General features: G+C 44.5%; 1 protein-coding gene across 1 annotated transcript in view; it reads right to left on the bottom strand.

Moving 5' to 3' along the window:
• Positions 1-25,043, bottom strand: part of cnih3 (cornichon family AMPA receptor auxiliary protein 3) — a 143,771-nt gene that overhangs the window by 81,418 nt on the left and 37,310 nt on the right. Inside the window, exon 2 of the mRNA XM_041805752.1 lies at positions 17,460-17,528. Coding sequence (XP_041661686.1) covers positions 17,460-17,528 — 69 coding nt within the window. The remainder of the gene's footprint in view (positions 1-17,459; positions 17,529-25,043) is intronic.

Genomic DNA, 25,043 nt, shown 5'->3' on the forward strand with positions numbered 1-25,043 from the left:
CGTTCAGCAGCAGACCTCTGTGGTGGGGCGTTCAGCAGCAGACCTCTGTGTTGGGGCGTTCGGAAGCCGACCTCTGTGGTGGGGCGTTCAGCAGCACCATAGAGCACCACAGCATGGTGACAATAGAGGTGTGCTGCTGAATGCCCCACTGTAGAGGCCTGCTCCAGGTCTGCAGCCAGATCCTCTTGTACTGAACACTGAACCCCGGAGCTGGTGTAGATGAGGCCGTTGGGCTGTTGGTTTTAAACAGGCCTTAAAGTTTTAAACTTTAATGGTTGATTTTCAACTCACAGACATACGGGACAGCACAACTACACACCCCAAACACTAATCTCTCTGCAATAACACACATTTCAGTCATTTCATTTCTACAGGCATCCATATACTAGGTGTAACCTAGTCTTGATGATACAGTCCTGTTTGGTTGTTTTGCTTATTTTAGATTCATTATTATAACCTTGATAGTCAGCAGCAGTGTCACAAATTAAACTGCAGAACCAAAGAGCTGACTGGAATTTCATCTTCAGTATTTTTTTAATTGCATAAAGACTCAACTTGTGGTCCCCATGAATAAGTGATGCTGACTTGATAAAACATGCTGTGTCCTTTGTTGAGGAGAAAAACTGAGTTAGAGTAAAACCTTACAGCCATTACAGTGCTGCTTCAGCAGGATCATCTTCATATTTCCTTTAATTGCTCTCAAACAGAAATGCAGTAACATCAGACTTCACAACTGATTTATCTACTCACCAAAGTTCAAGTCGAGTCATAAATATTTAGACCTGAACGGATCCATATACTGTAGAGGAATGCACTGGCTATATTATGAAAAACAACTATCTAGTGTATCAAAATGTTGTTTCAAGCTCAGTTTTTCTTCAAATTAGTGACATTACATGAAACAGACACACCTATCGGCTCTAATGCACAGCCTAGTTTCCATGCCTACACCCCTGACAGTCACCCAATCAAGGCGCTGAGCTGGCCGACGTCTCCTGTGGCTAAAATATTTTTGATGAGTACCTCATAGACCATCATTACAGCCATTCCTCTAATGTGGATCCTCTAATGGATCCGAGTGTGGGAGACAAGCGTGCAGCGGCGAGGGAGATGGAGTGATACAGGAGTGAAGGGGAACATTTAACAGTGTGAACAGGCTGCAGAAGCTGTCATCACTTGTCCTTGGTGGGATACTGATGAACATGGATCTGCTGTGCTGATGAAAAAGACTGCTCAGATTCAGATTCATGAAACATGTGAATATAAGCCATGCTGAGCAGACTCCCTTCCTCCACCTCCTGCCTCAGCTATCACTCTGACTGCAGAGCCTGATATTATCATCGCTCCTGGCTACAGCTTTATTCTTTCAGAATAAAGGAATGAAAAATATTCTCATCACTGAACATCTGCATGTGAGAGAGGGGCATGGTTGGAATCTCAGCAGACATGTACAGTACATCATACAGAACAGAGCGTGTGAACGCGTGGCTGAGTGTGAATGTCTGCATCCTCCTGTAAGCATAACACCACAGAGGACAGTTACACAGCAGAGAGGACATGATGTTTCTGAAGCAGGGAGCTCTAGAGGGTGATGCATGGTGCAGGTGTGTATGAGCCTCTATCCTCTGATCAGTGATGTTGTGACTAAGACAGCTGTAGATCTCTGGGTTTGTGGGCTCAGTTTGCACACCTACACCTCCAGGTAACCTGGGATCTCTCCTGCTCACCAGTCTCTACTGAAGTTCTTCCCCCCTCTGAATATCCGCCTGCAGAGTTTCACAAAATAGTTCATGTTTGAGCAAACAGTTTTTTGGCTACGCCCCCTTTGACCCCCCAGAAAAAGTACACATCATTTGTAAATGTTTTCATTGACAAAATCCCAACATAACAGGCAAATACAGACTACAGATCTGTGTCTAATCAAGCCTTTAGTACAGCTGTGCACTAGGGCCACTCTAGGACAAAAGAAATGCTAATTTCAAGAAAAAAAAAACTAAAAAATTTCAAGTTTTAAAAGTTAATTTATGAGAAAAAAAACAAAACATTTTAATGACTTAAAAAGCAGCAAATGTACCTGAACCCTGGATTTGAATTTTGGAGATCATAAAGCACAAAAGTCAAAATCTGACCACGGAGTTCACTTTGGTTTTCTGATTTGATTTTTTACTTCACACTGTAAAATTATGATTTAAAAAAACTTGACATTTTTTGAGTTCCATATGTCAAAATTTAAGATTGTATAAACTCTGAAACCTGTTTTTATCCTTGTTATTTCCTGACATTTGAAACTCTGAAATCATGTAAATAAAAAGAATTCATAATTTCAAAAATATGATTTTTTTTTTCTCTCCCAAATTTGACCTTTTTGACCAGAGATCAACAGATTCTCTTCATATTTATTCATCTTTTCTTTTAGGTTGGCCCTCATACACCATGGTACATTATGTTTCTAATCATTAATATTAACATCTAATTTTGACTGTCAGAGCAGACAGGGTCCCGTGCCCCCCTGAGATCTTTGGCGCCCCCGTAGGGCTCCCCGGACCCCAGGCTGGGAACCACTGCTCCACTCTGGTGTAAATGAGTTTAGAACGCTGCAGGCTGGAGTCTCTGTTAACAGACTGATACTTTCCACACATCCACAGCCTGCATCAGTGCAGACACATCCGCCTCCCTGTTTTCAACTATAACCTGTGAAATGGTCATCGACCACACGCTGACTCTTGGTGTGAGATTGGTCGTCCGCTGAAATGTGACACTTCCTTCCAGCTTTCTCTTAGTTTCAATCATGTGAACTTTTAAATGTATAAATAAAGATGAATTTGGACAGCAGAGAGAGTGGTGGTGTCACACAGAAAGCATCCAGAATAGAAGCAGACTCTCAGCGTATCTGGATTTTATACGTGGCTGCGGCTGAATGAAAGCAATTCAAACATTTGTTAAAGGAAGAGACAAAGAAAAAGTTTATGTTTGAGATAAACCGGCACGTAAAGCACAGCACTGATGTTCTATGACACTATAATTCACAATGATCTGACTGCGACTGTCTGACTCTCAGAATCTGATGGAGTAAGTGTTTGTCAGAGGAAGATGGAAGTAAAAGAACAAAAAACAAAGTCTGGAAAGTTTTGCATATTTGTTTTAGAAATGTGTGTGAGAGAGAAAGAGTGACAGGGAGGACAGTGAGACTGTGTCTGTGTTTGTGAGTTTGAAGGGTCCACACAATGAGAGGTTCCTCCCCGAGGGAGCCAGCTGACAGAAACTGCTAATTAGACTGCCTGGTTTCAAGGAAGAGAGACGACGACAGAAAGAGGAAGGAAGAAACACGGGTGGGCAAAGACATGATGTGAGAGTAGAGTGAGAAAAGAGAGAGTTACGGTTGGTTTGTACTCAGATGAACTGTGAAGATAAAAGCCAAATTCTTAGATTTTAATCTCAAGAACCAAAACAGTCACTGACATACGACCACTGCCCTTTGACCAGGAGCACCGCCATGCTGGGCGATTAATAGACATCCAATTATGATTAAGATTTTAGCTCCTCATGATCATCAAAACAAGATAACAGGAAGTAAACAGTTACCGTTCAACATGTGCTCATGTTATAGTATCCTGCTTTGGAAGCATTAGGATCACTCTAAAGGTTCATATTTTGGTAAACAGTGAATGAAACGTTTTAGTTTCTCCGTCATGAACAACAACGTGATGGTAGCTCAGTCTGAACCAGTGCAGCCTACAGGAGAAAAACACCAGCATGTGCTGAAGCAGATCCACTCTCTGCATCCTGTCAAAGTTTCCCTGGGAAGAAATACAGTGATACACCAGCTGGACTGTTTCATTTCTCCACTGCATCAAATATATTTCACATTCATCTGGAAATTCTCTCGTAAAAAGTTTGAGACTGGCAGGACTGAAGGATGATTGGACGACACACTCAATACGAGACAATCAGAGCAACGAGACTAAATGAGGTAGTAGGCATGTGCAGCTCCAGAGATGAGCTCGACAGACAGGAGCTGATGTAGTTTATGAACCATGGAGCCTGTTGGTGGATCAAACTCATGCTGAGGGGGAAGAAAATACAACTCTGGCCAGAAAAGCGTTCAGTCCGATTCTTTGTTCTTGTTTTAATAAGAAATGTGGTTCAGTCTTGATTAAACCGCCCCTCTACTACATCTACATCCAAACTAATCACTATCACCGGTGGCAGCCATAGTTACTGGCTTCCAGTACAATCAAACCCCGCCTGCAGCTACCAGCACGTTCTCCTAACATGACGCTGAACGGTCCCAAACCAGCAGTATTTAAGACTGGAGCACTGTAAGGTGGATCTTCCTGATGACGGACACGGACTCTGCCAACGCTCTGTAGGGTCAGATAAGAATGTAGGGTACAGTAAGGTGCATGTCTAAGTTAAAGTGATGTCTGTTATTTCAAAGATAAGACCATCCACACTTTAATCCTGGATCGGTTTCTGGGGTCACTCACTCAACTTTAGAGAGTTGTACAGACCTGTCTTCAGGTCCCTGTCAAACTTCTTTGGTCAAACCTCACAAAGGCCATTTGCACAAACTTTATTGAAATTATTTAAATCATCAGGTTACAGGACATTCATCTAAGACAGGGGCCATCAACTACATTTGGACAAGGGCCAGCTTTTTCCTAAATGGTCACTTAGGAAGACAAACTTTTAAATAAACCAATATTTTTTATAATAGTCAAATTAGCATCATTATTATTATTTACAGATTTTTATTTTCTTTTAAATGAATACAATTTTTAGGCTCTAACAGTGAGATCAGTTTTTACCCCTGCATGTGTCTGAAGGTATTGTTTAAAAAAGGAAGAAAAGATTGTTTTTGTGGAATCTGCACACAAATTTAAACCCCCTGGTGTGACAAATATCCAGTAAAATAAAGATACACATTTGTTCTGGTTACACACATTTATTACTACTTCGTTGAACACACCTCTGCAACCTTTCCTGAAAAATCTGTTCTCATGTACTCTATATTGCCAAAAGTATTCACTCACCCATCCAAATAATGTAAATCAGGTGTTCCAATCACTTCCATGTCCACAGGTGTATAAAATCATCACCTAGGCATGCAGACTGTTTCTACAAACATTAGTGAAAGAATGGCTCGCTCTCAGGAGCTCAGTGAATTCCAGCGTGGTACAGTGATAGGATGCCACCTCTGCAACAAGTCCAGTGGTGACATTTCCTGGCTCCTAAATATTCCACAGTCAACTGTCAGTGGTATTAGAACAAAGTGGAAGCCATCGGGAACCACAGCAACTCAGCCACCAAGTGGTAGGACACGTAAAATGACGGAGCGGGGTCAGAGGATGCTGAGGTCATAGTGCACAGAGGTCACCAACTTTCTGCAGAGTCAATGGCTACAGACCTCCAAACTTCATGTGGCCTTCAGATTAGCTCAAGAACAGTGGTAGAGAGCTTCATGGAATGGGTTTCCATGGTAACAGCTGCATCCAAGCCATACATCACCAAGTGCAATTCAAAGCGTCGATGCAGTGGTGTAAAGCACGCCGCCACTGGACTCTAGAGCAGTGGAGACGCCTTCTCTGGAGTGACCAATCGCGCTCTCCATCTGGCAGTCTGATGGACCAGTCTGAGTTTGGCGGTTGCCAGGAGAACAGTACTTGTCTGACTGCATTGTGCCAAGTGTCAAGTTTGGTGGAGGGGGGATTATGGTGTGGGCTTGTTCTTCAGGAGCTGGGCTTGGCCCCTTAGTTCCAGTCAAAGGAACTCTGAATGCTTCAGCATACCAAGAGATTCTGGACAATTCCATGCTCCCAACTTTGTGGGAACAGTTTGGGGATGGCCCCTTCCTGTTCCAACATGACTGTGCACCAGTGCACAAAGCAAGGTCCATAAAGACATGGAGGAGAGAGTTTGGTGTGGATCAACTTGACTGGCCTGCACAGAGTCCTGACCTCAACCCCAGAGAACACCTTTGGGATGAATTAGAGCGGAGACTGAGAGCCAGGCCTTCTGGTCCAACATCAGTGTGTGACCTCACAAATGTGCTTCTGGAAGAATGGTGAAAAATTCCCATAAACACACTCCTAAACCTTGTGGAAAGCCTTCCCAGAAGAGTTGAAGCTGTTATAGCTGCAAAGGGTGGACCCACGTCAGATTAAACCCTATGGATTAAGAATGGGATGTCACTGAAGTTCATATGAGAGTCAAGGCAGGTGAGCCAATACTTTTGGCAATAAAGTGTACTTTATAAAACCAAGAAAATTTAACACTTGTCACAAAAAACCACAAAAGACACACAGGCCAGATTCAAACCCAGGCTGCCTGCATGCATGGGGCACGCCTAAACCACTAGGCCATCTGCGTCCTGGTATGATGTTCTTTTTAGGAAATTCTGAGTTAGTTTTTACTGCAGACGGAACCGGACGCACACCTTCAATAAAGTCCAACTTCTGTCTGGTCAGCCCACAGTACTTGTCCCAGAAGACTTGAGGATCATCAGGATGTTTTTAGTCAAATGTGAGACGATACTTTGTGTTGGTTTTTTTATTGTTGTTTTTTTTTTTGTTTTTTTTTTGTTTTTTTTTGTCAGCAGTGGTTTTGGCCTTTGAACTCTCCCATGATGCCACTGTTGCCCAGTCTCTTTCTGATTGTTAAATCATGAACTCTGACCTTGATTGAGTGAGGCCTGCAGGTCTTCATATGTTGTTCTGGATTCATTTGGGACCTCCTGGATGAGTCACAGGGTCATTCTTAGAGTCATTTTTGAAGGCCAGACACTCCTGGAAAGGTTCCCCAGTGTCCCAAGTTTTCTCCATTTGTGGATAATGGCTCTCACCATGGTTGGCTGGAGTCCCAAAGCCTTAGAAATGTCACTGTAACACTTTCAGACTAATAGATGTCAGTGACTTTGTTCTTCATCTGTTCTTCTTTAGATGGTTCTGTGATGTGTTGGAGATCTTTTAGCCTCCTTCACTGTCAGACAGCTTCTATTTGAGGGATTTCTGGATTCAACAGGACTGACAGTAATCGGGCCTGGGCCTTACTTGAGTTCTCATTGACTTCAATTTTCTTGATGATCTTGAACATTTATGTCTGACAAACATACCTAAAAAGAAGACATCAGGAAGGGGGCAAATACTTTTCCACAGCTATAAGCTGGCTCTTTGTGCTGACATGCATCCCAGAAAAAGCTGAAATGAGGAGAGACTGAGACATGAAAAAGAGAAAAGAGGAAATTATGTGGGATCATCTGTACACCATCCCCTTGTGGGATGCTTTAATTAATGCCGTGTTGCGTAATGATGCACAAATATGACAAAATATGAAAGAAGTACTGAGGAGGGAAATCTGTTTTTAAGCTTTGGTTCTAAAGTCTTCAAAACTCCTTTCAAGCTGAAGAATTCCTCTGTTTGCCTCTGAAGATATCGTCACTCATCCATCCTCTTCTCTTCCCTCTGTTTCCCTGTCTGACTTGTCTCTTCATACCAGTTTGCATTTCTCTTTTCAAACTGTCTCCAGTTTCGTTCCTCTTTTTCTCTCATGTATGAAAGTCAATGCTTCATGACTACAAAGTCCAGAGCTTCTAAGTCAAAGTCACCTCCAAACTCACTCTTCATGCTGTACTGTACTACTATGCATTATTAAGAGCCAACTGTGTTAGTAAAAGCCCAAAAGACCCAAGGGAAAGGGATTTAGAGGGCTGGAATCCATCCTAAAACAACCTCAGCGGGGGCAGATTCCTGCTGCTGGCTGGTGCAGATGTAGGCTACACGCTTCCTCATAGCCTCTGCTGATGGCTGCTGAGGCAAAGTTGAGGTGCACTGCAGATGTTAAGGTAGCAGAAGGAGACAGGGATAAACATCTGTCATGTTTGCAAACGCTCTAACCTGGCCTCGCTTTAAAGAGAAAACTATCTCTGCCTCTCACAAAGAGCTTGCTCTGATGACGTCTGCACATTTACACTTTAAATGCCTCATTGGACTTCTCTGTGTGGCTGTTTTTATGTTTACACCTCGTCTAATTTGGTTTACCAGACAGCCAGGGAAGGTAGAGGAGATGTGCATAATCCAGAGTATTAACCTGTGAATTGACAACTGTTCAAACATAATATTCTGTAAGCTGAAATAAATGAATTCCTTTAAAAATGGCAGGCTGGATAAAAAGCATAAATCCCTGCATTAGTCCAGAACAGGCCTTACATAACACTGGTACACTGCAGTGAATGCTACAGGCTGATGGTGTGACCAGATGCAGATCTGAAGGCTCCTCTAAAGGAAAAAAGATGGCGGCTTTTGTTTTATTTAATGTTATGGATGAAATAGAGAGATAACAGAGCTCTGATTCTCTCCAGAGGAACACAGTACCAGAAAAATTAGATTTTCAATCCTGCACTGAGCTCCTCTGACTCAGCACACCTTCATCTTTGATATTTAAGGGTCTTTTAGCACTGGGTGATGTTTGAGCAGACCCTCACTGAAACAGTAAAACCATGTGAAAACTCTCAGCTACAAAGGTAAAAGGCATCTAATTCAGTTGTTTACACCAGTTTATTCTCAACCAGGGTGCCGCCACACGCTGGGGCGCCTTCTGGCATCATCAGGGGTGCCTTCAAAATGCAGAAATTCAACCAAGAATTACCATGAATATGCAGATCCTCAGTTTTCCCAAAGTTAATAATTATATCAGCCACCCTTCTACTGAAATCCCATCAACGTAGAGGTCAACAATAACTCTGCTTACTTCAGTGAGCACAGGGCAAAAATCATGCCCCCCCCCCCAACACACACACACCCACGGACACACGCAAACATCAGCAGGTGTGTAAAATGTGAGAAATGCATGAGTGTCCATGAGGTCTATGTGGATTGAAGATCCTGCAAAGTGAAATCCAAAGTTTGTGTCCTAACACTCTAGAAATGTGTGAATCTGGTTGCTGAAAACATGAAAACACTGAGATCTACATGAGACTGAATTCTGGATTTAGACTGTTAGAAAGTTTTTCACTTCTTTTCTGGCTGGGTTTCCTGTGGGCGGGGCCAATATGTGGGCTCGTGATGTCATCAGCCTACAGTGGTGAATGACCCCGCCCCTCTATCACTCCAATCTAAAACCACAGAGCAGTTCATCTCAGTCCAGTCTGTTGTTAGCTGATGTGTCTGCCTTTATTAAAGTTAACAGTCAGTTAAATGCTGTTTTTTTTCCTTCATTGTGAGGCAAATTTACCAAATCTATCAGCCACAGTGGTCTACGGATTATTGAAAGCATCAGAACGGAGGTTTGAGACAGAAAAAGGACTTTGTCTCTTCTCTGACACAGAGCCAGGCAGCTGCTCTGACTGTGAGGTCAATGTAAGGTCAAAGGGCGGGCTAAAGGAGTGAGAGCTTTCCTCCATTCAGATTGTAGCATTTTTCTTTTCATCTGAGAGGATGGTATTTCTCCTGAGTGAACGTGGCTTCGGCTCATTCAACAGACACGCCCACGCCATCCTGGAGCAGATTTTACTGCCTCATTTCTCATTATTTTGAAGCTTATTTTTATAAACTTAGAGATGTTTTATTCGACTAAAAATTTCAATAAGACTTTGATGTCAGCAAGAAGGGGGCGGAGTCATGTTTTGGGCTGGAATCATGGGGAGAGAGCTGGTAGACCCCTTTAGGGTCCCTGAAGGTGTGAAAATGACTTCTGCAAAGTATACAGAGTTTCTGACTGACCACTTTTAGATCGTTTCCACCGAGCAGTCCGGCTCAGTTTGGTGTGTTACGGCACGCTTTTTTTGGCGTTTCCATAGAGAAAGGGTCCCAAAAAACCGACCTGTACTGTCCCACTTTTCGGCACCCTTCCGTAGGGGTGCCAATCTTACCTAACCGTACCAAAAAGGTGGAGCTACACACAACAATAGGGGCTGCACTGACGTCACGTCAGCGCGCGACTCAGCTGCTCGCCTCCGGGCTTCAAAGATGGAAGTCTGCTGTGAGAAGCGGGCGAAAACAGGAGAAAAATGGACCAATATCTGCCTAAATGGGAAATATTTGGACTCGACAGAGATCCAGACTGTGTCGTAGTCTATGGATATTGGTATCTGGCCACAAATCCAGTTTCCTGACGTTTATCTGGATGATTTTAAGTACACAAAGCAGAGCCTGAAGGCTCACATCAGCCTGATCCATCCGTGATGGATGAGAAACTAAATTAATGCTGAAGTTTTGTGAATACGAAGCCTTAGAATGGTTCATTCTCATCAGTAACTAGTTATTAATCTACGTCTTACGTTAGATAACCTGTGAAAACATCGCTCTGTGGTTGTTGAACGGGCTCGTAAAACTTCAGGCTGCAGACTATTTTTAAACGAGATCAGCGCACCCCGGATTTCTGACTTAATCTAGCTTGATTTTAACACCAGCTGAACTTTAACTTTATTTTCAATGCAGCGAATTCTCACAGTACAGCTCTAAACTTTGATATTTTGTCGTATAAACTGGTCTAGACTAGATATATTCACATATTAACGTAGTGTTATGACTTAAACCGTCTCTGTACACGTATTCATTAGCTGAGGATCTTTACTGACAGCGGTTAACATCATTAAGATGTAGATATTTTTTTAAAAGCACTTTCAGCTGAAATAAAGCTGTTTACTGCTTATTCCCGACTGATTTCTGTCACTTATCCTTTCTATAATTCTGCAGCTGGAACAGCTGACTCGCGCTGTCTGTGACTTTACATGCTTTCACAGCCCCGCCCACCCAAGTGAGAGCACAGGTGTCTGTGGAAATGCTAACTGTTTTGGGGTTTAGCGTACCAAACAATACCAAACCAAACTGAATCAAACGGACCCCCTGATGGAAACACGGCTTTTCTTCCATGGTACAAAAAGAAGAACTGTGCCTTCTGTAGCAAAATGATCTTCAAGCATGACAATGCTCCATCTCATGCTGCAAAGAATCCCTCTGTGTCATTGGCTGCTATGGGCATAAAAGGAGAGAAACTCATGGTGTGGCCCCCATCCTCCCCTGACCTTTAACCCTACTGAGAACCTTTGGAGCATCCTCAAGCTAAAGATCTATGAGGGTGGGAGGCAGTTCACATCAGAACAGCAGCTCTGGGAGGATATTCTGACATCCTGCAAAGAAATTCAAGCAGAAACTCTCCAAAAACTCACAAGTTCAATGGATGAAGAATAGTGAAGGTGATATCAGAGAAGGGCTCCTATGTTAACATGAACTTGTCCTGTTCAGATGTTTTAGATTGAAATAGCTTTGATTTCAGTAAATATGACCTCCTGATGCTGCAGATTCAACAAATGACCATTTTCACTTCTTTACAACCTATAAAATGTTTTAAACTCTGTTGTGCAGAATAATGTGGAACAGTGTATTTTGAGATTTTTATTTTTGATAAACAAATATCATTGGGAGGTTTGTTTAACCGAATTAGAATTATGCTTTAATGGCTGATGACTTGAAAGTTATACTGACTTTCATTTGCATCGACTATTTAGGAAAATCAAAGAAAAATATCATTTGCATTATAATTTGGAACACAGAGGTTTTCCGGTTAGCATCAAACCTAAATACAGATTTCTTTTCACTTTACAGGGTCTGTAGTGCCACATTATGTAATAACGCCGCATTTTGTAAGCCACTAAGTGGTTAGGGTTAGGGCAAGGTAGTTTGGTAGGGCATACCTTGGAGCCCACACTAAGTCCTATGGTTAGGGTTATTACATAATGTGGCGTTATTACATAATGTGGCGCTACAGGGTCTTTCATGCAGAAGGGCGTCAGAGTGTGTTTAAGGACTTCACAACTTCCTGTTGACGGTTGGTACCAAAATGCACCAAATCAGTGTCAAAGTGTGTTCTTTAGGTCCGTGTGACCAACCTAAGGGGTTGGGCCCCCTTGGGGGTCATAAGACAATGAAAGGGGTCACCAGATGCCTTACAAAACATAAAGTGCATTTTTCTAATGATTTCAAATTGTACTGTATATTTAATCAATATTATAAACGTTGCATCCTGAGTTACCTGGTGGTGTAGGTGTGGAAAACGTGAACCCATGCTCAGGATCACTCCTGCTTTAAACTTTCAAATGAAGTTTCTCTGCACTCTCTGTCAGCCCGCTGACTCTCCATCTGTAGAAGTTCTTCTTCTGTGTTCTCTGGCTCACACAAATATCCATTGTATCCACAGTAACAACACATCATCATCATTACTCGAGTCAAAGTCACTCATATTATCTTTGTTTCAGCTTGGTGTGGTGTTATTATCCCTGTAGAAGCCCACAGACCCACACAGCTGATCAGAGGATATCAGTGCACGGCAGAAGGAGACAAAATGCCCAAAGCTGCATCATAAATTAGTGCCTGACACAGAGGAGTTTTTGAGAGAAATGAAGTGCTTTATACATTTTTGACACAGCATACAGGCGAGCCAACATATTTCTCGACCCATTTTTACGTAAAACTGGTAAAACTAAACATTCCCATCTACAGCCGCTATGCCGCGGATGTCTCTGAGCTCGTAATAACCACAGGATCTACTTTCACAGAAATCACTGGTGGCTAACGCCACGACTATAGCCAAGCACCTCATATGACCAAACTTTCAAAATCTCGAACTATCCCTTTAAATTTCTCACCTTTTAAGCCAGATGGCACTGTGTGTCCTGCTTACATGCAGAGAGAGATGAGAGAGACGTCATTACTTCCACATTCACATCATGACTGTATCTGACTAAATATCCTACTTTGACCTCACATTTGTTGGAGTTTATAGTTCTTTAAGGACTTTACATCTCTCTGCTCAGAGCACTCTGCAGCCGGCTGTCAGAGACTTCGACTGAACAGACGGCGTGATTGGAGCTGCAGCAGGCGCGGTTCAGGCAGCCGTGACCGTCATCAGCGACGTTTTAAAACCATCACAAATCTTTAGTTGCTGATCATGTCAGATATCCTGCAACCATCCTTGTACGCATCAGAGAACAAGCTCTGATCTTTGAGATAGGAAGGGAGAAGCTACTTGGTAAGAGGAATCTGCTTTTGGTTGTTTCAGTTGGAAGTAGGTTGTTGGCAGTTTTGCTTAGGCTGAACGTGTTAGTTTCACTCTCTCTGCAACAATAGGTGAGGCAGTTGACGCGTGTGGCTCCCTCTATTGATTGCTAAAAGTGTAAACTGCCGGGGCGGAGTTTCACTGTAGCCCAAGCTTTAAGAGAGTTTGAATCTAAATTTGCCAGCTGGGGCGGTTAGCGGCTGTGCACAATCAACTCAATTGTGCACATCTGTGGCATATCTCTCTATATAAGTACACAGACTGCGCTGAAGCGTCAGCGTAAGCGTCAGCCCTTGTGGAAGCCCAATTGTGTGAAGACCAGCGAGTCTACCTGTGCGAGTCCACCGAGCAAGGCCACCGACAGGCAGCACTGCCTCATAACAGTCTAACGCACCCCAGCAGTCTAACGCAACATGTGCAACCAAAAAATACAAGTCATATATGGGAACAGAAAGAAGTACAATAGTTACAGAAAACAAAACCTGCATAATCCATCCACTTTGCAGAATGCCTCTTTTCCACAACCTTTTATCACAGTTGGCCTCTGGAACTGCCAGTCTGCAGTTAACAAAGCAGAATTCATCAATTCCCTCACTAAACTGTCTAACATTCAGGTCCTAGCCCTGACAGAAACTTGGGTCCGTCCTGAGAACACTGTAACACCAACTGCTCTATCAGTTGATGCAGTGTTCTCTCATACACCTCGCTCTTCTGGCCGAGGAGGTGGCACAGGCATTATTCTTTCTCATAGCTGGAACTTCAGCCAGTTCAAACCCTTGGACAATAACACCTCATTTGAATATCATGCAGTACAGGTCACTGCCCCAATAAAGGCTTTCATGGTTGTGGTATACACGCCCACCTGGGGTCACCTGGACAACTTTATTGTGGAACTGGACATGTTACTCTCAGACATCCCTGATGATGGCACACCATTGGTTGTCATGGGTGACATGAACATCCACTTGGATAGAGCCCAGGCTACTGATTTTATTTCACTACTGTCCTCCTTTGACTTGAAACTGGTTCTATCGCCTCCTACACACAAGGCTGGTAATACACTGGATTTGATTCTAACTCGCAATTGCTCCACGGCTAATTTGAGTGTAACACCACTTCACCTCTCTGACCACTACTTCATTCAGTTCTCACTTGGCTTACCTGAACTTCAACAATCTACTACTCAATTAAGATCATACCGCAGAAACCTTCAGTCACTTGACCCAACACAGCTGTCAGCTGACGCACTAGCCTCATGTAGTCCTTCACACTCACTGTTAACGAGGCCACAGACACATTCTGCTCCTCACTGACCTCCTCTCTGGACAAACTCTGCCCTCTGGTGTCTAAGCCTATTCGAAATACTCCACCTTGTCCCTGGCTCACTGAGGTCATCAGAACCCAAAGGGCAGGGCTCAGAGCGGCAGAGAGAAAATGGCGTAAATCCAAACAAACCACTGACTTGAGTGCCTATCAGCAAAAACTGTCCTGTTTTACCTCTGCTCTAAAATCTGCTAAGAAGGCGTTCTATCAATCAAAGATCTGTGCTGCCACTGATGCACGCAAACTCTTCTCTGCTTTTAACTCGCTCCTCTCTCCTTCAAACCCACAACCCTCCAGTATGTTGACTCCAGACATGTTCGCCTCCTACTTCACTGACAAGGTTTCTGCCATCAGCAACCAATTCTCTGAGCCTGTCCAACTCAGTTTTCTTCCACCAGCTAGTGATGCCTCACTTAGCTCATTCTCTCCACTAAGTGAGAGCGAAGTCACCAGGCTTCTGCTTGACTCTAAGCCCACAACCTGTCCCCTCGATCCGATACATCACATCTCTTGCAGGCAATTGAGCCCACAATCAGCCCTGCTGTAAGTTGTATAATCAACTCCTCTCTGTCCACAGGTGTTTTCCCAGCTGCTTTCAAGCAAGCGTGGGTTACACCACTGCTCAAAAAACTCAACAACCCAGCCCTTGTTGAAAATTACAGGCCAGTCTCACTTCTCCCATTCCTATCAAAAATACTGGAGTGCACAGTCTTCAACCAGCTGTCCGAATACTTGCAGAACAATGATCTACTTGATCAGAATCAGTCTGGCTGTAGGCGGGGCCACTCTACTGAAACTGCACTTTTGCCTGTAACGAAATCACTTCACTTGGCTAGAGCAGCTGGTCAAACCTCAGTTCTCTTACTGCTGGATCTGTCCGCTGCCTTTGACACAGTAAACCACCAAATCCTCCTCTCCACACTCTCTTCACTTGGTGTCTCAGGATCTGCCCTACAGTGGTTTAAGTCCTACCTCACAGGGAGATCTTTTAGAGTATCATGGAAGGGAGGAGTGTCTAAACTGCATGGCTTATCAACAGGGGTGCCTCAAGGGTCTGTGCTTGGTCCCCTACTTTTCTCAATATACACCACCTCACTTGGTGCAATCATCCGCTCCCATGGCTTTTCTTATCACTGCTATGCAGACGACACACAGCTATTCCTGTCCTTTCCACCAGATGACACAACTGTCTCAGCTCGGATCTCATCCTGCCTTGCTGATATTTCTAAATGGATGAGGGAACGTCACCTTCAGCTCAACCTGCCCAAAACTGAGCTCATTATCATCCCAGCCAGTCCCACTATGGAACCGCAGATCAGTATCCAGCTTGGATCAAATAATCTCTTGCCCACTAAGTCAGCCCGGAATCTGGGTGTCATGATTGATGACCAGCTAACCTTCAAGCTCCATGTGGCCTCGATTGCTCGGTCCTGCCGTTTCGCCCTCTACAACATCAAGAGGATCAGACCCTACTTGACAGAGCATGCTACACAACTCCTAGTACAGGCTCTTATAATATCACGTATTGACTACTGTAACTCATTACTGGCAGGCCTACCTGCATGCACAGTTATACCTCTGCAGTTGATCCAGAACGCAGTAGCACGTCTGGTCTTCAACCAACCCAAGAGAGCTCATGTCATGCCTCTTTTAATCTCTCTACACTGGCTTCCAGTTGCAGCTCGCATTAAATTCAAACTCTAATCATTGCTTACAAAGCAGGAAGTAAAACTGCTCCTGTTTACCTGGAGTCCCTCATCCAGGTCTACACCCCTTCTCGCCCACTACGCTCAGCCAGCGAAAGGCGCCTGGTACTTCCAGCACATCATGCTCCTAAGTCACTAGCTCGACTCTTCTCCTCTGTTGTCCCTAAATGGTGGAATGAATTACCCAACTCCATTCGATCTACAGACTCCCTGTCTACTTTCAAGAGAAGGCTAAAGACCCAGCTCTTCAGAGAACACTTTGCACTTAGCTAGGCAATTCTCTACTGTTGTCCCCAGTAGTAGATTGAGTCTCAGCCAGACTATTCTCCACTGCTGCCCCCAGTGGTTGAATGAGTTTCCCAACTATAGTTAGCTCGCAATGTCCTGCTCTACTTCTGGGATTTCTTTGCCCAGCTCTTTGGGAATGATCCAGCACTTGGTACTTGGTAAATAGTTGTTGTGAAGCCTAATGAATGGCGATTAGTGATCCCACATTTTCCTTGATTCATTGTTGCTGTCTAAAAACAAAACAAAAAAAAAACATAAAAACAAAAAAACAAACAAAAACAAAAAAAAACAAAAAAAAAAGAAACTACATAAACAACGTATATTTTAGGTACTCTGCCTTAAACTCTACACGGCAGCACTTGCGTCCAATTGAACCTGAAGCACTTGATGGCACTTACTGATGTTGTTTCTTCTTGTCTAGATCATTGCTTGTGTTGTTCTTGCTCTCAAATGTACGTCGCTTTGGAGAAAAGCGTCTGCTAAATGACATTGTAACATTGTAACATTAATGCATAGACTGTGCTGAGAGTTTAGCACACTGGAACATTTTGTCCTGACCCCAGTCCAGACTGAATCAGGGTCCTAAAGCTGGCTCCAGCTGTGACTGTGGATTCAGACAGCAGGTTACACACGGCTTGCCTTGGGAGTGGCTTTGTGTGTAGAAGAAACCTACTTCAGACTACTTCATGTTTAGCTTTGGTTTCTGCTTGTCACTTTTGTTTTATTTATATTTGGAATCAGGGATTTGTTCTTAAAAGATGATTCATTCATACTTTATGCTCTGGCCTGAAGCTTTGTTATAGGAGTCTACAGGAAGCGAGGAGAGGAGGGCAGACCGAACTAGTGGCTGCTTGATTTCAAATTAATGTAGAAGGAGAGAGAAGAGAGAGCAGGCATGGTGGGAGCGGCAGAGGGTGAAAGATGAGAGGAAGAATCTCCTGCTGCAGCGTTGGGAGCTCGTGTGTTTGGCCCTGGGTAAATGGATTTTATATAATACGAGCAAACAATTGCTCTCTGCACTACCAAAATCATCTGAAGGAGCATGTAAAGAAGACAGAGGGGATGAATGAATATTGGAGGGAGAAAACCTACCGCATGGAGAGGATTGCCCTGATCGATCGGCACCTTAAAGTCGGCCTGGAGCTCATCAAACGCTGTTATCTGTGAGAGAGAGGAAGAGGAGTGATCAGTATAGAATCATCAAACAAAGAGGAAGCTTTTCTCTGGGAAGGAACATTTCCAATAAGTTCACGTGTTATTTTTGGTCTGCTAAAGCAGAGGTTCCCAGACTTTACAGGCCGTGACCCCAAACCATCAGAGTCAGAGACTAGGGACCCCCCACCCTCTCTGACGCATAGGATGCTGCACAACGTGCTGTGCAAACATGTACATTTTAGGTAGTTTTGAATATTTTACTTCTATTTTAGCAAGAATTGCACTTAATAAGTATGTTTTTGCAATATTTTTACAATAATGGACAAAATGTACCTCTTTAAATGATGTTAAATTTCTCTGTTATTTTGTCAAGTATCCTGTGACCTCCCTTCAGTATCTCACGACCCCCCTGGGGGTCCCAACCCCCACTTTGAGAACCCCTGTGCTAACAAACACATCACAGATTAAAATGTTTCATAAGCGGGACTTTTTAAACTGTTAGCATGAAAGGCTGCTGATTCTGGGGAAATTCTTTTCTGCTTCTTTTCTCCTGTGTTGTGAATAATTATCTTTATCTATAAAGCCTTAATCCTAAAACCTCGTTTTAACTCTACCCTCCTTTTCTGCATCAATAAGCAGTGTATTATGTAATAGAATTACATTCAAACTGTGCTAAAGTGGGCTCTGTTTATTTTGGGACATTTACCCCAGTGCACTTCTGCTATTATACAATTTTGATTCATGAATGCTGGAGAATAGTTCTCATTAAATGCATTTTCATTACAACAAAGGTAATATTCTCGAAACTAGAGAGGCCGTCCTCATTGATGTGAGAGAGGTAAAGGCAGCCAGCAGCTCTTTAAGGCTGTCTGTGTCATCAGGGTGACGCCACAATCAGGAATCTCTCTGTGCAGATAAAGCAGCCATCATGTTCATCTTCCTCTGTTAGTAGTGTTGACCAACCCAGTGGTTCTCAACCTTGGGGTCCAGACCCCCTTGGGGGTCGCGAGACATTGAGAGGGGTCTCAGATGCCCTAATAAACTGTGAATATTTTTTTGAATTACACTGTTGCCACTCTACACTAATTTTGTCCATTTTTTTAACCCCTTTTCATCATTTTTTCCCACCAATTTTAACACATTTTTTAACATTAAACACTTATTTTTGTCGGTTTTAAACTCTTTCCACCACTTTTTTCTGCCTGTTCTTGCCAGTTAAGCTTAATGTTGCTTTTGTTGACCCATTATTGCTACTATTAACCCCTTTTTAAAGCTTTGTACACCAAAATGTTCCCATTCTGACCACATTTCACTAATTGATATGCCCATTTTTGCTAGTTTAACCAAATTTTGCCAGAATTTTAAATGTTTTTTACCACTAATTTTGCCAATTTTTGCCATTTTTAGCTCATTTTGCCACTTCCAACCCATTTCTGCTACCTTTAAAATCAAATTTCACCATTATTTGCTGTGATTGACCCATTGCAGCAATTTTTAAACCATTTTTAAAAACAATTTTGAATTAAAGACTGACAGGCTTCACCTGTTCATGAAATCTAGCAGTGTACCTCTGCACCTGGCTCACCTGGCTCACAGGTAATGACTCATCCCTGCTCTCTTTCAAAATAAAATAATCTAAGTAGGCAAGTAGATAAACTTACATTTTCACTACAACTACAAGAGAATTTATATATGAAAAATACAATCCAAACACATCCAGCTTTATTTTTCTTTTTTATCCTGATAAAAAAGTCTAAATTTTGACCAAATGAATGGAGTGATGCCTGTGAGCTGATTCAGGCAGTGACTACAGCTTCTTGTCCTTCACTTATTTCCTCAAATCTGTCAACTCGTCTCAGTTTTTTTGTCATATATGTTGCTTCCAATCATCCTGTCAACTTAAATGATGCTGGACAAAGTGCCTGTACCTAGAGGCAGCAAGATGACTTGTTTGGTTTATATAAAAACAGCAAGGCATTATGGGATGAGCAGTGACACATCTAGAACAAAAACACAGCAGGTAAACCCGGTGAAACAGAAGATCAGGTCAAAAAATGTGTTGAGTGGCAGAGAAGGAAAGTTTTTTCTCAGAGTTAAAAAAAGAACTGAATGATAGTCCATAAGTGGCTTGTTTCTGGAGGAAAAGGTGGCACAGAACTGAGCAGCTTTTTGCATGTTTTTTATCTTTACAACCATATAAAGATGGCATCTGATCCACAGAGAACACACAAAGAAGAAATCCACACTACACGCACGCAAACTGCTCAGCAAGGCAATCAGCGCCCAGATCCACTGGCATGCATGTAAATGAGGGAATAATCAAAAATTCAGCGAGAAAACAAGAAAACACTAGACTTAGGTTTGAATGTACGTATGGATGTACATGTGAATGGCAAATGGTACAAAGACCCTAAAAAAGTGACATCCCTTTACCCTTCAACTGTGGGCCAGTCCCTCTGGAAAGTCTGCAGATTTGCAGACTCACAGTCAGGGCACAATTTGGCATTGAACTGTCCACATCACAGCCCTAATGCACTTGATGATTTGACAACGGGACCGCCCTAAGCCCTCGCACACAAAGCGTGATCACGCCTCACAGTATGTGACTCTGTGAGTGCGGAGGTTGCGGTTGGAGCAGAGATGATAATGAAGAGAGCTCAGGGCGAGGGAGAGTGGAGAGAGGGACTAAGAGGAGAAAAACTGTGACACATCAGCCGAACAGTCCAGTCAACCTGCTGCACTGTCAGGCACACACAGACTGAGATAAACAGTATGTTAGTTCTGCCACCAGGGGGCTCTCAATCAAAACAACAACAGAGATGACACCCAGGTTACCTGGACAGTTACGGTGCAGCCTATCAGGGCGGGGCATCGTTTGGCATTCTCTGGTACCGGTGCTAAACTGGTACCTTTAAATCAGTGCTGGTGCTTAAACTACACCTGACTTGGTATCTTTAAGGGGAAAATGACTCCACAGACTCTTTGACCCAAAATTTGAATAGCAGAAACATTCCATTTCTTTGTGCGATGTGGTTCTGTTTTCTACCGTAAGATATCCAACACAAGTCAGGTGAGGCAGTCATCTCATTCATACCAAAAGTAACGCATAAAATGTTCAGATCTGAACACTAAAGGAAAATATGGACAGTTTAGAGACACTTTAGCGTCTTTGGCTCAGACATTTACAGAGTGGTTCCAAAATAAAGTACCTAAATCTGAGTGGCTGCTTGCTGGGTTTTTCTTTCAATGAAGGACCCTATTCAATAAAAAATCACTCAACACCCCAGTTAGACTGCTTCATGTATCCATAGTTCACAATCATCTGGGCAACATCCCAAAGACAGTGTTTGGGACGGGCAGAAGGTGAGGTGAAGCTTTAGGCTTTAAAGGAGGAGGCTGGGGTGGAGGAGGTGAAGCTTTAGGCTTTAAAGGAGGAGGCTGGGGTGGAGGTGGTGAAGCTTTAGTCCATATAGGAAGAGGTTGAGGTGGAGGAGGTGAAGCTTTATGCTCTAAAGGAGGAGGCTGGGGTGGAGGAGGTGAAGGTTTAGTCTATTAAGGAGGAGGCTGGAGTGGAGGAGGTGAAGCTTTATGCTCTAAAGGAGGAGGCTGGGGTGGAGGAGGTGAAGCTTTAGACTATAAAGGAAGAGGTTGAGGTGGAGGAGGTGAAGCTTTAGTCTATTAAGGAGGAGGCTGGGGTGGAGGAGGTGAAGCATTAGGCATTAAAGGAAGAGGCTGGGGTGGAGGAGAAGAAGCTTTAGTCTATAAAGGAGGAGGCTGGGGTGGAGGAGGTGAAGCTTTATGCTCTGAAGGAGGAGGCTGGGGTGGAGGAGGTGAAGCTTTAGGCTTTAAAGGAGGAGGCTGGGGTGGAGCAGAAGAAGCTTTAGGCTTTAAAGGAGGAGGCTGGGGTGGAGGAGGTGAAGCTTTAGGCTTTAAAGGAGGAGGCTGGGGTGGAGGAGGTGAAGCTTTAGTCCATATAGGAAGAGGTTGAGGTGGAGGAGGTGAAGCTTTATGCTCTAAAGGAGGAGGCTGGGGTGGAGGAGGTGAAGCTTTAGTCTATAAAGGAGGAGGCTGGGGTGGAGGAGGTGAAGCTTTATGCTCTAAAGGAGGAGGCTGGGGTGGAGGAGGTGAAGCTTTAGACTATAAAGGAAGAGGTTGAGGTGGAGGAGGTGAAGCTTTAGTCTATTAAGGAGGAGGCTGGGGTGGAGGAGGTGAAGCATTAGGCATTAAAGGAAGAGGCTGGGGTGGAGGAGAAGAAGCTTTAGTCTATAAAGGAGGAGGCTGGGGTGGAGGAGGTGAAGCTTTAGTCTATAAAGGAGGAGGCTGGGGTGGAGGAGGTGAAGCTTTAGGCACTAAAGGAAGAGGCTGGGGTGGAGCAGAAGAAGCTTTAGTCTATAAAGGAGGAGGCTGGGGTGGAGGAGGTGACGCTTTGGTCTATAAAGGAGGAGGCTGGGGTGGAGGAGGTGAAGCTTTAGTCCATATAGGAAGAGGTTGAGGTGGAGGAGGTGAAGCTTTAGTCTATTAAGGAGGAGGCTGGGATGGAGGAGGTGAAGCTTTAGTCTATAAAGGAAGAGGCTGGGGTGGAGGAGGTGAAGCTTTAGTCTATAAAGGAGGAGGTGGGGTTAGGAGGAGAAGAAGCTTTAGTCTATAAAGGAGGAGGCTGGGGTGGAGGAGGTGAAGCTTTAGTCTATAAAGGAGGAGGCTGGGACGGAGGAGGTGACGCTTTAGGCTCTAAAGGAGGAGGCTGGGATGGAGGAGGTGAAGCTTTAGACTATAAAGGAAGAGGTTGAGGTGGAGGAGGTGAAGCTTTAGTCTATTAAGGAGGAGGCTGGGATGGAGGAGGTGAAGCTTAAGGCATTAAAGGAAGAGGCTTGGGTGGAGGAGGTGAAGCTTTAGTCTATAAAGGAGGAGGCTGGGGTGGAGGAGGTGAAGCTTTATGCTCTGAAGGAGGAGGCTGGGGTGGAGGAGGTGAAGCTTTAGGCTTTAAAGGAGGAAGTTGGGTCGGAGGAGGTGAAGCGTTAGTCTATAGAGGAGGCCGGTGTGGAGGAGGTGAAGCTTTAGTCCATAAAGGAGGAGGCTGGGGTGGAGGAGGTGAAGCTTTAGTCTATAAAGGAGGAGGCTTGGGTGGAGGAGGTGAAGCTTTAGTCTATAAAGGAGGAGGCTGGGATGGAGAAGGTGAAGCTTTAGTCCATATAGGAAGAGGTTGAGGTGGAGGAGGTGAAGCTTTAGTCTATTAAGGAGGAGGCTGGGATGGAGGAGGTGAAGCTTTAGTCTATAAAGGAAGAGGCTGGGGTGGAGGAGGTGAAGCTTTAGTCTATAAAGGAGGAGGCGGGGTTAGGAGGAGAAGAAGCTTTGGTCTATAAAGGAGGAGGCTGGGGTGGAGGAGGTGAAGCTTTAGTCTATAAAGGAGGAGGCTGGGGTGGAGGAGGTGACGCTTTAGGCTCTAAAGGAGGAGGCTGGAGTGGAGGAGGTGAAGCTTTAGTCTATAAAGGAGGAGGCTGGGATGGAGGAGAAGAAGCTTTAGTCTATAAAGGAGGAGGCTGGGGTGGAGGAGGTGAAGCTTTATGCTCTGAAGGAGGAGGCTGGGGTGGAGGAGGTGAAGCTTTAGGCTTTAAAGGAGGAAGTTGGGTCGGAGGAGATGAAGCTTTAGTCCATAAAGGAGGAGGCTGGGGTGGAGGAGGTGAAGCTTTAGTCTATAAAGGAGGAGGCTTGGGTGGAGGAGGTGAAGCTTTAGTCTATAAAGGAGGAGGCTGGGATGGAGAAGGTGAAGCTTTAGACTATAAAGGAAGAGGTTGAGGTGGAGGAGGTGAAGCTTTAGTCTATTAAGGAGGAGGCTGGGATGGAGGAGGTGAAGCTTCAGGCATTAAAGGAAGAGGCTGGGGTGGAGGAGAAGAAGCTTTAGTCTATAAAGGAGGAGGCGGGGTTAGGAGGAGAAGAAGCTTTAGTCTATAAAGGAGGAGGCTTGGGTGGAGGAGGTGAAGCTTTAGTCTATAAAGGAGGAGGCTGGGATGGAGAAGGTGAAGCTTTAGTCTATAAAGGAGGAGGCCGGTGTGGAGGAGGTGGAGCTTTAGGCTTTAAAGGAGGAAGTTGGGTCGGAGGAGGTGAAGCGTTAGTCTATAGAGGAGGAGGCTGAGGTGGAGGAGGTGAAGCTTTAGTCCATAAAGGAGGAGGCTGGGGTGGAGGAGGTGAAGCTTTAGTCTATAAAGGAGGAGGCTTGGGTGGAGGAGGTGAAGCTTTAGTCTATAAAGGAGGAGGCTGGGATGGAGAAGGTGAAGCTTTAGTCCATATAGGAAGAGGCTGGGGTGGAGGAGGTGAAGCTTTAGTCTATAAAGGAGGAGGCGGGGTTAGGAGGAGAAGAAGCTTTGGTCTATAAAGGAGGAGGCTGGGGTGGAGGAGGTGAAGCTTTAGTCTATAAAGGAGGAGGCTGGGGTGGAGGAGGTGACGCTTTAGGCTCTAAAGGAGGAGGCTGGAGTGGAGGAGGTGAAGCTTTAGGCTTTAAAGGAGGAGGCTGGGATGGAGGAGAAGAAGCTTTAGTCTATAAAGGAGGAGGCTGGGGTGGAGGAGGTGAAGCTTTATGCTCTGAAGGAGGAGGCTGGGGTGGAGGAGGTGAAGCTTTAGGCTTTAAAGGAGGAGGCTGGGATGGAGAAGGTGAAGCTTTAGTCTATAAAGGAGGAGGCCGGTGTGGAGGAGGTGGAGCTTTAGGCTTTAAAGGAGGAAGTTGGGTCGGAGGAGGTGAAGCGTTAGTCTATAGAGGAGGAGGCTGAGGTGGAGGAGGTGAAGCTTTAGTCCATAAAGGAGGAGGCTGGGGTGGAGGAGGTGAAGCTTTAGTCTATAAAGGAGGAGGCTTGGGTGGAGGAGGTGAAGCTTTAGTCTATAAAGGAGGAGGCTGGGATGGAGAAGGTGAAGCTTTAGTCCATATAGGAAGAGGCTGGGGTGGAGGAGGTGAAGCTTTAGTCTATAAAGGAGGAGGCGGGGTTAGGAGGAGAAGAAGCTTTGGTCTATAAAGGAGGAGGCTGGGGTGGAGGAGGTGAAGCTTTAGTCTATAAAGGAGGAGGCTGGGGTGGAGGAGGTGACGCTTTAGGCTCTAAAGGAGGAGGCTGGAGTGGAGGAGGTGAAGCTTTAGGCTTTAAAGGAGGAGGCTGGGATGGAGGAGAAGAAGCTTTAGTCTATAAAGGAGGAGGCTGGGGTGGAGGAGGTGAAGCTTTAGGCTTTAAAGGAGGAAGTTGGGTCGGAGGAGGTGAAGCGTTAGTCTATAGAGGAGGAGGCTGAGGTGGAGGAGGTGAAGCTTTAGTCCATAAAGGAGGAGGCTGGGGTGGAGGAGGTGAAGCTTTAGTCTATAAAGGAGGAGGCTTGGGTGGAGGAGGTGAAGCTTTAGTCTATAAAGGAGGAGGCTGGGATGGAGAAGGTGAAGCTTTAGACTATAAAGGAAGAGGTTGAGGTGGAGGAGGTGAAGCTTTAGTCTATTAAGGAGGAGGCTGGGATGGAGGAGGTGAAGCTTTAGTCTATAAAGGAGGAGGCTGGGGT

Source organism: Cheilinus undulatus, linkage group 14 (genome assembly GCF_018320785.1).
Source record: "Cheilinus undulatus linkage group 14, ASM1832078v1, whole genome shotgun sequence".
Lineage (NCBI taxonomy): Eukaryota > Metazoa > Chordata > Actinopteri > Labriformes > Labridae > Cheilinus > Cheilinus undulatus.